Source organism: Leuciscus leuciscus, assembly GCF_965113295.1.
Source record: "Leuciscus leuciscus genome assembly, chromosome: 21".
Taxonomy (NCBI): Eukaryota; Metazoa; Chordata; class Actinopteri; order Cypriniformes; family Leuciscidae; genus Leuciscus; species Leuciscus leuciscus.
Window position 1 is genome coordinate 19,196,509 of NC_138745.1, and position 13,101 is coordinate 19,209,609.

The 13,101-nt window shown below is 38.8% G+C and overlaps 1 protein-coding gene across 4 annotated transcripts in view; it reads left to right on the forward strand.

Annotated features, from left to right (window-relative positions):
• The first annotated feature begins 241 nt into the window (after positions 1–241).
• trrap (transformation/transcription domain-associated protein) overlaps positions 242–13,101 on the forward strand; it is an 82,094-nt gene continuing 69,234 nt past the window's right edge. For 2 of the 4 annotated variants that reach the window (XM_082152649.1, XM_082152651.1), the window contains exons 1-20: positions 242–1,150; positions 1,244–1,293; positions 1,378–1,488; positions 1,586–1,690; positions 2,796–2,879; positions 2,981–3,037; positions 3,120–3,245; positions 4,695–4,772; positions 5,364–5,452; positions 5,571–5,667; positions 5,773–5,911; positions 6,284–6,362; positions 8,642–8,876; positions 9,018–9,348; positions 9,554–9,651; positions 9,851–10,045; positions 10,146–10,337; positions 11,320–11,485; positions 11,752–12,008; positions 12,091–12,291. In XM_082152649.1, coding sequence (XP_082008775.1) covers positions 1,051–1,150; positions 1,244–1,293; positions 1,378–1,488; positions 1,586–1,690; positions 2,796–2,879; positions 2,981–3,037; positions 3,120–3,245; positions 4,695–4,772; positions 5,364–5,452; positions 5,571–5,667; positions 5,773–5,911; positions 6,284–6,362; positions 8,642–8,876; positions 9,018–9,348; positions 9,554–9,651; positions 9,851–10,045; positions 10,146–10,337; positions 11,320–11,485; positions 11,752–12,008; positions 12,091–12,291 — 2,790 coding nt within the window. In that variant the 5' untranslated portion in view covers positions 242–1,050. The remainder of the gene's footprint in view (positions 1,151–1,243; positions 1,294–1,377; positions 1,489–1,585; positions 1,691–2,795; positions 2,880–2,980; positions 3,038–3,119; positions 3,246–4,694; positions 4,773–5,363; positions 5,453–5,570; positions 5,668–5,772; positions 5,912–6,283; positions 6,363–8,641; positions 8,877–9,017; positions 9,349–9,553; positions 9,652–9,850; positions 10,046–10,145; positions 10,338–11,319; positions 11,486–11,751; positions 12,009–12,090; positions 12,292–13,101) is intronic. The other 2 variants (XM_082152650.1, XM_082152652.1) reach the window with 1 other exon arrangement.

Genomic DNA, 13,101 nt, shown 5'->3' on the forward strand with positions numbered 1-13,101 from the left:
ATGTACTGCATGCCATTTAGCAACACGTCGAGTCATCCAGCTTTTATTTATTTGATATTCTAATATTGATCTAGCTCACTGCAATGTGCAACACGTAGAGTAACGTTATAACATAACTTTCAGTTCAACACACTCAAATGCATTTTTACTATGATTGTTTTGACCAAGTCAAACAGCGCTGCATTACCCCACGATTTTTATACGTCAGATAAAGTGACCTGTATGAGTAGTGATTCAGCACTTGCTGCTGTTTTATTAGAATGAAATGTGAATTTAAGTGATCACACATAACTAACAAAGTTCAGGGAAGAGGGAAGCAGACGTTAAACGTAACTTAAACATAAACAACAAAGGGAAGGGAGTGTCAGTGGCTGACTGCGGGATAATAAAAACAGCAGCGTAAAATGTCCTTCTTCATACCACAGGAACGTTAATAAAACCTGAATACATTAGCTCAGCCATGAACATGATTCCCGTCAGATTGCTTTCCATCAGCTGTGGAGGTGAAGACGACAACTCCCATGATTCCACGCTTATTCACAGCGTCATCATCAAGATACACCTTAGTTATTGTTATAAGCGACCTCTAGCAGTGAAACTTACATAATGTGCCTTTAATGTTTCTTATTTATTTTAATCAAGTTTATTTACTTATTTATTTTATAATTTTATTTATTCTATTTTATTATTATTTTAATAACTTTTTTTATAGACCCCCTAGAACCCCATTTTGCTGTAGAAAAGGTGTTTACTTACAAAGCACCATGGTAATACTGTTTTCTGTGTGTAGATACTATATGCTTTTTTGACCTGTAGTATCTTGTAAATACCATGGTACGTGAATTTGGTAATAATTCAATACCACTGCATTTGTAGAATACTGATTTTGTGCTAAAGTATCATTACTGTTCTTGATTGTGCAAGGCTGTATAGTAAAACTGACCGTTCCTCTTGTTTACTCACCTAAAGATTACATGAACTTCTACTGAGACGAGCGCAGACACTAGTCTGCCCCTTTACAGCGCAATCCTGTCTATCCCGGCCGCCACCATGTCTTTCGTCCCCACCCCTAGCCCCACCGTGGTGGATCAGACCACCCTCATGAAGAAATACCTGCAGTTTGTGGCAGCACTCACTGACAACAACACGCGTGAGTCTATTTCCTTCTGCTTCAGTTGTTACTATGTTAGATGAAAGCGCTGTCTCTGCTTACTGGTGTGTTTTTCCTTCATTTAAACATCAGCGGATGAAACCAAACTGAAGATGATGCAGGAAGTCAGTGAGAATTTCGAGGTAAACTCTTCTATTTTGCTTCTGAAAAGCTTGAAATGAAAGTTGCTTTCACGTAGTAATTGATGTTAGTCTCTTCCTTCGCAGAATGTCACATCCTCACCACAGTATTCTACTTTCTTGGAGCATATCATCCCTCGTTTCCTAACATTTCTGCAGGATGGAGAAGTGCAATTCCTTCAGGAGAAACCAACACAGGTGTGCTTTTTGATAAAAATCATTTTGCTCTAGTCATCATAAATGCCTCGTTCCTGGCATTGAAGTAAACTTGGGGTGTCTTTGAATTTTATTATAGCAATTAAGGAAACTCGTCCTGGAGATCATCCACCGAATCCCAACTAATGAACATCTGCGGCCCCATGCCAAAAACATCCTCTCTGTCATGTTCCGCTTCCTTGAGGTCAGTCTTTACCTGAATGTCACACTTCAACTGATATAATGAGATTCTATAAAATAGCTGTAGAATTCTCATTTTACAGAGCATTTTATTGGACAAAAGTTTGTAAATGCCACTACCTGCAAGAGGGACATCATTTTTGTTCTGTTTTTACATAAACATGATCAGCAGAGACACAATGATGAGAGCGATGTGCTTTAGTCCGGGGAATGGTACTGTGTGTGTGTGAGTGTGTGAGTGAGTGTGTGTGTCTGTCTGTGTGTGAACTGTAAAGTACCAATAAGCCTGGGCGCTGAAAGTAAAACTGATAAGATCTGAGTGTCCAAATGCTGATCTGTGTGGATTTTGAATTAGAATACACTAACATATAGAATACAGTTCAGTTTGGGGTCCGTAATTTTTTTTAAAGGGAAATTAATATGTTTATTCAACAAGGATGCACTAAATTGATAAAGTGTCAATACAGGCTTACATTGTTTAGATTTATTGTTCCAAACAAATGCTGTTCTTTTGAATATTGAAAGAGTATATCTTGATTTCCACAAAATTAAAAGCAGCACAACTGATTTCAATATTGATACTAATGAAAAATGCTTCTTGAGCAGCAAATCAGCATATTAAAATGATTTCTGAAGGATCATGTGACACTAAAGACTGGAGTAATGACGCTGAATATTCAGCTTTGTCATCACAACTTTGTGAAAATAGAATATAGTTCTTTATAATATCATGATATTTTACAATATTCATGTTTTACTGTATAGTTGATTAAATAAATGGTGAGCCTAAGGGGCTCCTTTCAAAAACATAAAAAACGTACTGACCCAAACTTTTGAACGGGATTTTAGATGGTATCAAAGCTTTTATAAATGCACTAAAAGCCACACAACTCTATATTTGATTTTATTAAGTCATTAAAGGGTAATTACTTTAAAGTGGATTATTTCACTTAATTCATTTAGCAGGCACTTTTGTCTAAAGTTACTTAGAAATGAATCAGTGGTTATAGTAAACAGTTTATTTTACATTTGTTTACAATGCATCATATTGTGGGTATTTTTTTAATATTGACTCTGACTGGTTCTTGCCTCTGTGTTTCATCATTTAGATTGAAAGTGAAGAGAATGTGCTCATTTGTTTACGCATCATCATTGAACTGCATAAACAGTTTCGCCCGCCGATCTCTCAAGAGGTGAGATGCAGCCTTCTGGCACTCTGATGTTGACTAGCATTTGCATTTCCTGTGTTTCAATAAATGTTATTAAATAAACATCTCTCTGCCCACTCTTACAGATTCATCATTTTTTGGACTTTGTGAAGCAAATTTACAAAGAACTGCCAAAAGTTGTGGTAAGCTGTAACAAGAATCGGATTTGTAGTATTTGTTTGTGTGAAAGTATCTGTTTTCTAAACCTGTGTCTCTGTCTGTCAGACAAGGTATTTTGAGAATCCTCAGGTTATAGCAGAAAACACTGTGCCTTCTCCAGAAATGGTGGGCATGATTACCTCAGTATTGGTGAAGACCGCACCGGAGCGTGAGGACAGCGAGACCCGGACGGTCAGTACACATGCTCTCTAACTGCAGCAGACCTCTACACAATCCTCATTATCTCAATAGTTTTGACAAATATGATCAGCAGAGACACAATGATGTGAGCGATATGCTTTAGTCCAGAGAATGGTACTGTATGTAAGAGTGTGTGTGTGTGTGTGTGTGTGAGAGAGAGAGAGAAATGTAAAGTACCAATGGGCGCTGAAAGTAAAACTGATAAGATCTGAGTGTCCAACTGCTGATCTGTGTAGATTTTGACTTGATCACTAATGCTGGGTTAAATGGATCAAGTGTTTCTGATAGTTCAAATTGTAATAATTCTCACACCGATCTGATTGAAATACATTGGAATACATCACATCTGGTCAGCGTGCCGCATATGTAGTAGCACAAGTAAAAAAAAAAGTAATGCATCCAAAGCTTAAATCGGATCCGAAAATTCTGGTCGGCACCCCACACAGTCCCTGTGTGACTCTCCATAGCAAATGAATGACTTCTGGTTAGGGATGCACAATATATCAGCCGATATATGTTCATTTTTAATGCTATCGTTATCGGTCCGATAAGAAAATTTGGCCAATATATTTAAGCCGATAATTAATGGATTATTTCCTTCAGCTGAGACACTTCAGATGCTCACTGTTCGCCATGATGGTTTTGAATTGCTTGAAATATGATTGGAATCACTTCAAAAAAGGAAAATACAGTTTAGTGCAACATGTTCTGTCATATAGGCTGTCATATAGGCTACATACATTTATAATGGTAACATTATAATTATGTGCTTGAGACATGGCTTTTAATGGTGAGACTTTTGTTCTTGTAATCAGGCTCTCCAACAATTTGGATTTAGATTTATCGGTCAATATATTGGTTATCGGCTTTCAAATATAAAGAATTATAGGTTATCGGTACAGGCCAAAAAATTAAAATCGGTGCATCCCTACTTCCGGTCTATTGGCTGTCGTTTGTGGTGTGCAGTGGAAAGGCGGCTTTAGAGTTAGATACTACAAATACAATGTTGCCACATGCGTTTGTGACCACCACAATATGTGCATTCAGTCACAAAATGTTTTGAACCCTGATTGCACATGTATTTTTAGCCAAGTCTGCCAACATTTGTAAAGTGTTTACATTCCTGGAGTTCCTAATCATAGACTGATTCTAATGCGAATGATAGTTTGTTTATGTTGACACTAGAGGGCACCAAATTCCTGCTTATGAACTGTGCAAAGAGGTGCTAAAATGCAGTTGCAGTTCAGCTCTTCTGAAACAAACATTTTCTGCAAAGCCGCTTTGATACAATATGTATTGTGAAAAGTGCTATACAAATAAGTTGAATTGAATTGACTTTTACTATCAACAAAGACAACTCCATATAGGTGTTCAAAAGTTTTATCGCAACACCTTGTGTAGTCTCTCACTGGCCTCATCTGTCTTCTCTGTGTCCTCCAGCATACCATAATCCCCCGGGGATCGCTGTCACTCAAAGTGTTGGCAGAGCTTCCCATCATCGTAGTCCTCATGTATCAGGTGAGAGCCCATAAAAAACACTCATTCAATATTGACTTTATGCCAGCCCTCTTCAATTAGGTATTTGGCTCCTTTATAAAAGGTGTCGTCAATCATCTGAAACACATACTTGCTAGCTAAATCCATTGTTTACTCAAACCTGGCACGCTTATCAAAAGGGTGGTTGTGATTAGATACATTTTTTTGTGTGCTTTTTTTGTCTTTGTCAATATGAGCTTTAATAGCAAAGAAAATCAATTTTGATTCATAAAATGGCGGTCTGCAGCTGTCAGGAAGCACGACTTTTGGTTTACCTTCTCTGCACGTTATCATTTTACATTTGACCAGCAGGTGTAGTCCTATTTTCTGCCTAAATACTAGAACCCACAAACATCGCAGATCCTGGTTCAGAACTTATTGTTTGTCGTTGTGTCTTAAAATCCTCAGGCAGCTCTAAATCTCTGATTTTGCATTTGAGTCAGACTCTTCTGCTGTAAATGCATGAATCTTATAAATGGTGTAAATTGCACTGCAATTCTGAGGTCTGCTTTCTGTCTGTGTCCCACTGTACTTTGATACATTAACTGCTTTTCTGTATGATGTTTCTCCTAGCTGTACAAACTGAACATTCACAACGTGGTGTCAGAGTTCGTGCCTCTTATCATGAACACCATCATGCTGCAGGTCTCTCCTCAGGCTCGGTCAGTGACCTCTCTCGTTTCGTTGAGCGTGTGGCGTTACATCACCGTTAATGCACTGAAATGGATGCAATTTAACACAGTGACATTTAAAGCATTTTCTGGTTTCTCTCCATGACAGGCAACACAAGCTGTTCAACAAGGAGCTTTATGCGGATTTTATCGCCGCTCAGATCAAGACCTTGTCGTTCCTTGCTTACATTATCCGGATCTACCAGGTAGCGTGGCTCTGGAAAACATAGCTTGACCACCTGTTAATTAAACTTTTCTAAACTTGTTGTAATACTCAAACAGTGACTAATGTGGAAATGTGTGTGTATCAGGACTTGGTTGGGAAGTATTCCCAGCAGATGGTGAAGGGGATGTTACAGCTGCTGACTAACTGCCCGCCTGAGACGGCTCACCTGCGGAAAGAGCTGCTGATCGCTGCCAAGCACATCCTCACCACAGATCTACGCAGCCGTGAGTCATCCACCGCTAAACACTTCGCAGGTTGTTGGCAGATATTCCCAAATAAGATATGCAAAGCGTTCGCTATTGTAGGAGAGCTCGCATCTGGTGTTAATTACGCCACTGAGCTTCATGGGGTACCGCTTTGATATGTTACGGCTGCTTTCTTTTTGAGCTTCACCCCTCAATCAATAGCGTTTGTGAGAGGAATCTGATACACTCTTCTAAATCATTAATCCTGTAGAGAAGGTTAAATGAATCGATAAGAAACTCTCACTGTTGAGACCCGACATTGATGTATCTCAGGGTTCATGGGCCCTTGAGCCGTTTTGGTTGGGCTTTAGAGCCTGCAATGGCATCTGATAAAAGCTGTTTGTGTTGCAGAATTCATTCCATGCATGGACAAGCTTTTCGATGAGTCGATACTCATTGGCTCAGGATACACAGCGAGAGAGACGCTAAGGTAAGAACGCAGATTAACCACCTCCAAATTTATATGGTATTGTCCAATATAAGCAATCTGTGCAATATGCAGGGCACACATTTAACTTCCAAAGCATAGTTAGGTGCCTGCGTAGGCAGTTTCAAGGAATTGTAGATGCCCTCATGATGCAAAAGCTCTTTTCTAAAGCCAAATGCTGTGCTCTGCAGAGAAGACAATCTCAGAATGCATTGCGACAAGCAAGGTGAAAAAATTAATCAAGAGTGTCGGCAAAGGAATATTGGTAACACAATAAGGTCTCATTTTTTAACATTGGTTAATGTATTAACTAACATGAAATAACTATAAGCAATACATTTGTTACAGGATTTATTCATCTTTGTTAATGTTAAGAGAAAACTCTCTCTATGTGTATATATGTGTATGTACACACCATACCTCAAAATATTATAATCTTATTATGGGGTCCATACATTTTGAAAAGTTTGTTAATAGACATATATTTTAAGACATATATATTTCAACAGAAGCATTCAATTAATTTATTACTGAAACTGTATTAATAAAAATATTAGAGAAAATTATTGGCTGATACAAATAAGCTGATCATTTTTTTCATGTGATGGATGATAATTGATAAATTGATATTAAACTCTTTAATGAATAAATAAAAAAATTAAACATTAAAAACTTAAATTTTAAAGTGATTTTAGGCATCACAACATTATAATGTACAGTGTGAAAAGTGAAATCATTTTGAACTATTATTAAATTATTTGTGTTTTTAAAGATTAACTTTAAGTTTTAGATGATGGCAAAGATATCTCATAAAAAAGATTGTTTAATAAAAAAAAAAAGGCCAATATTTGTAAATGCTATGCATTTTACTTACAAGAGTACCACATTGCTAGCTTAAAAACATGCCGACACCAAACTCCAGTGATTAGTTGTAAGTTCTGAAAAACACTATTTAGATGACACATGTTCATACTTTATGATTGCCTACTTGGAGAATTGCATCACTTATGAGGTTTTATTTCGGTTGTGTTGCTCTCTTAGAAGGTGGCCACAAGGTAGCTGATTTTGGAACGTTTTGGAATGAGCTGTAAGGGTTCTTTTTATTGTAATTTCTTCAGTGTGGCTTGAGGCCATAATCCCTTTCCTCCCAAGTTTCTTGGGGGAAAAAATTAAGTTAGATTTCATCAAGTGCAACGGATCAGAATTGATATTTAATGGTGCTTGACTGAGCTGAGAAGCCCCACTGGGCAGAGGAGATACAGGTGCCCATCTTCATGTGCCAGGCTGTCCTGGCATTGCCTACTCTCTGTCTCCCTGCCCCAGATGTCGTATGCCTGCCAACACCACCTCTCTCTCATCCACGGCTTCCATCAGCCTTCAGCAGGCAAATTTGGCAGGACTCACAATCTGTCAAAGCCATTAGTGTCGTTTATTCTAAACTTTGCCTGAAATCTCCCAAGTATCGATCAAAGATATTATTATGAGCCGGGGTTCGAGAGCTATTTGCTCTTTGAGGGTTGATTTTGATAAATTTTAGGCTGGAGGTTCTACACCACAAGAGTAGGGATGTCTGTAATGAGTCAATAGTACTTTAAAATTACGCTACCGTTCAAAGGTTTGGGGTTAGTACAAGTTTTTTTAAGAACTAATACTTTTATTCAAGGGCTCATTAAATTGATCAAACTGACAGTAAAGACTTTTATAATGTTACAAAAGATTCATATTTCAAATAAATGCTGTTCTTTTGACCTTTCTTTTCATCAAAAGAAAAAAAAATGATCATGGTTTCCACAAAAATATTAAGCAGCTTCATATTAAACTGTTTTAATTATGATGATAATGAGAAATGTTTCTCGAGCCAAATCAGCATATTGGAATGATTTGTGAAGGTGACACTGAAAACTGGAGTAATGGCTTCAGCTTTGCCATCACAAGAATCAATTACATTTTAAAATATACTAAAATAGAAAACAGTTCTTTTGAATTGTAATAATATTTCACAATATAATTGTATTTTTGATCAAATAAATGCAGCTTTGAGCTTTTGAATGGTAGTGTATGTTTTTGAATAATCAAAAGCAGTTAAACATGGCTGTTTTAGCAAGGTCTGTAAACACTGTCATGTCTTTTGTAAACAGACAAAGTTGAGGCCATCAATGAACATCAACATGGTATTAAAATTGCTATCAAAATTGAGAATCGTGAAATTGGTATAAACAGAACAGAAATCCTCTAGAAAGCATGAATGTTGTTGTCTAATAGCGAGTCTGTTGATGTTTCAGGCCCTTGGCATACAGCACACTAGCAGACCTAGTACACCATGTAAGACAGAACCTCCCGTTGACGGACCTCTCCCTGGCGGTGCAACTGTTTGCTAAGAACATTGATGACGAGTCCCTTCCCAGCAGTATCCAGACCATGTCCTGTAAGCTGTTGCTAAACCTCGTAGACTGCATCCGATCCAAGAGCGAACAGGAGAATGGCAATGGCAGAGACATTCTCATGAGAATGCTGGAGGTGAGAGAGACCACATTAGCCTAAACCATGCTGTGATCGTGATTACAATGGGCTACAAAATGCCACTGTCTGGCCATATGCAAATGCATTTGTAAAGCACAAAATCATTGATCTGACATTGCACAATTTCTATATCCTCAGGTTTTTGTGTTGAAGTTCCACACCATTGCACGGTACCAACTGGTATCCATCTTTAAGAAGTGTAAGCCCCAATCAGAGATGGGTGTGGTAGACTCTGCCGCATTACAAGGAGTCCCAGCAACTCCTACTGTAGCTACGCCCGCCTTACCTCCATCTGCGCCCCCAACACCCGTCACCCCTGCACCACCTCCATCCACATCTTTTGATAGACCCGGCGAGAAGGAGGACAAACAGACCTTCCAGGTGTCCGACTGTCGCAGTCTGGTGAAGACCCTTGTATGTGGAGTGAAAACAATCACATGGGGCATCACTTCTTGTAAAGCTCCTGGAGGTGAGATGGATGGACATTCTTGGCTTTAGATTGTCCCAAGTCATTAAATATTAGCTCTGTTTAACATTTTCTTTTTGTCTGGACTATATTGATCTTTTTAATGTCTTTGTGGGGCATCTCAAAGTCATTGAAGGGTTAGTTCTGCTCAGTATTTCCATTTAAATAATTAATTTTGGTATTAAATGTTGGTATTGTTGTATTTCAGAGGCTCAGTTCATTCCCAATAAGCAACTCCAGCCCAAAGAGACACAGATCTACATCAAGCTGGTCAAATATGCCATGCAGGCCTTGGACATCTACCAGGTACGACCGTCCACTGATTAGTGCAGATTACCACAGCAAAATCCTCAAACAGTCTCCTAAACTTTATGATATAACAATAGAGGTGTGTTCAGTTATGTTGCCGCATCTCAGAGTGTAATACAGTCGCTTTCCTCAAATTCACATGATCTTGAGAGCTGAAGTTTACAGCTTATCACAGAGCCAACCCCCTTTTGGCTAGGTACAGATTGCCGGCAATGGACAGACGTACATCCGTGTGGCTAACTGTCAGACGGTGCGGATGAAGGAAGAGAAGGAGGTTTTGGAGCACTTTGCCGGAGTTTTCACCATGATGAATCCTCTCACTTTCAAAGAGATCTTCCAGACCACCGTTCCATACATGGTGGAACGCATATCCAAGAACTATGCCCTACAGGTACTGGTGCTTTTTCGTTCACTGCAGAATTGAATTGGCTTTTTCTTTCTGCAAAAGTTATTGACCATTGATATGACATGGCTGTCCAATCCTTCAACAGATTGTGGCAAATTCCTTCCTGGCCAACCTAACCACCTCTGCACTGTTTGCCACCATCCTCGTGGAGTATCTGTTGGAGCGTCTTCCTGAGATGGGCTCTAATGTGGAGTTATCAAACCTCTATCTCAAACTCTTCAAACTGGTCTTCGGCTCAGTGTCTCTCTTCGCTGCTGAAAATGAGCAAATGCTCAAGGTGAGCGTTGTGTCTTATGCACATGAAGGTTTTTAAAGTAAATTGTTGCCTCTTTTGTCTTTTAGTTGGCTACGGTGCTTATTTAGATTATAGAGTAGGTAATTCACAATTTTTTCAGAGCGATTGGATAGAGGGATCGCTCACACCCTCAAAGCTCTGATGACACTGTGCTGTCTAACGCCTCAGCGCCAGTAACCGCGCTGCATTAATTTTAATGCATTCTGTCAGCTCCTCTGATGAGAAATGACACTTGTGCCTCAGATTGACAGGAAAGACCAAAGTGAAGGTCACTGTGAAATAGTGGAAAGGAAGAAGCTTCTGTATCTCACTTCCCATCAATCCTGTTGTCCGCTGAAATTATCATCTTATTTTCAGTGTCACTGTTTTGAAATGGTCTATTTTTTAAGTTGGTTGCAGTTTGCTTTTCACATTTCTTTCACACACACGTTTGTTTTACTGTATTAGGAAATTTGGCCCTTACAAGTATAGCTGTTCAAAAGTTTGGGGTTAGTACGATTTTTTTTAAAGGATGCATTAAATGTAAAATATTTTCATTTAAAATAAATGCTATAATAAGAAATGTTTTTGAGAACTAAATGAAAATAATGAAATGATTTCTGAAGGATCATATAAAACTGGAGTAATGGCTGCAAAAATTATAGCTTTGCCATCACAGAAAAAAAAAAAAAAAATTAGATTTAGAATCAAGTTACTTTAAGTTCTATTGATAATTCACAATATAATTTTATTATATTTTTGATCAAATAAATGATGCCTTATGAGCATGATGTAGCATAATGTAAGTGGGTGTCAAATGCATATATAGTAATAGATATAATTATCACCAAATCATCAAATATATGCCAATCAATCAGCCTGACAAATTTATCAGAAAAGCATATTTATTCACTCTTATATACAATGACAATGACATATAGAAGTTTTGTTTACTTAGGATGTATTGAATCTATTTCTTTCACAGCCTCACCTTCATAAAATAGTGAACAGTTCCATGGAGTTGGCTCAATCTGCCAAGGAGCCCTATAACTACTTCCTGTTGCTGAGAGCCCTGTTCCGCTCAATAGGAGGGGGCAGCCATGACCTCTTGTACCAGGAGTTTCTGCCTTTGCTGCCTAATTTGCTGCAAGGTGAGTGAGATCACTAACCGTAGGGTTTTTCAGTCCTCAACTGTTGGCTTACAACCTTTCTGAAAAGGTCACAGACAGTAGGTAAAAAAAAAGCTGCTTAATGCAAAAACAAAATACAGCTAACCTTATAAGTAAATGAGTATCATCAAACTCACCAAAACCAGTTTAGAACCACTGAGATGTGTTTTTTACCATGACATTCAATAAAACATTAAAAACAACTATGTTACTGCCTTGTGTATTGATTCGTTGTGGCTTCTTTTTAGGTTTGAACATGTTGCAGAGTGGCCTCCATAAGCAGCACATGAAGGATCTGTTTGTTGAACTGTGCCTCACTGTCCCAGTGCGGCTGAGCTCTCTTCTACCCTACCTGCCCATGCTCATGGACCCACTGGTGTCTGCCCTCAACGGTTCCCAGACTCTGGTCAGCCAGGGCCTGCGCACACTGGAGCTCTGCGTGGACAACCTGCAGCCTGACTTCCTCTATGACCACATCCAGCCAGTCCGAGCCGAACTTATGCAGGTAAAGCCTTTGAGCCGTCACCTTTGACCTGACCGACACCTGAGGGATGATTCAAATGTTTTCTTAATGCCTTTATGAACAGGCATTGTGGCGAACGCTCCGTAACCCTGCAGAGACCATCTCCCATGTTGCTTACCGGGTGCTGGGAAAGTTTGGAGGAAGTAACCGGAAAATGCTGAAGGAGTCACAGAAGCTGCAGTATGTGGTGACTGAGGTTCAAGGCCCCAGCATCAAGGCAGAGTTCACCGACTGCAAAGCCTCCATTCAACTGCCTATGGAGAAGGTGATGCTTTTATCATTTTCATACAGGCATCTCATTGCAATGTCACTGCGTCATGTACGTAGTAGGGGTGTGACGGTTATTATATAACCGTGAGACAGACCGTTATATTTGAACACCGTTCGGCGATTAATTTTCCATAGTGACATAGGAGGTGCCGGATCCAATAAAAAAGGAAACTTTATCACATTATTTTAGCATTTGCTTTACTTTTATTTATTAATAATCACAAAAACACACACACTCTTTCTCTCCTCTCTCCTCTCTCCTCTCTCCTCTCTCCTCTCTCTCTCTTTATATATAGTTTTTCTGCTCAAATGTTATCATGTCAGTTTTCCCCCAGTATAGTGCAGCCCTAGTACCTTGTCATATACTCATCTTTTCACACACTTCATCTATTTTTATTTTATTTTGGAGCTTGTCAGCAGGGGATTCAAATTGTTTTCATTTTAATGGAAAAGAATGGCCAGAACATTCTTCAACATTATGTCCTATGGCCTTGAAGTGATATTTTCATTTAAGGTTGAATTATTCCTTTAATCAGAAATGTATAAATATATTCATATTAAATAGCCTTTTCAATGCTGAAGAGATTTGAATTTGAGGTTGATTTGAGATTAATCCACTTGTGTTGGTTGTTATTAAGAACTCTCACAGAACCGTAAGAGGCTATGTCATGTTTTTGAAAACAACGAACCACCGTGGCATACCTAAGCACCAATTTTGGTTTCTGGCTTGGTTCTCACTAAAACCGTAACAAATTCACTTCCTTTTATGTGTCAGTTTGCCCTCAATATGTGTGTGAGAGGGATG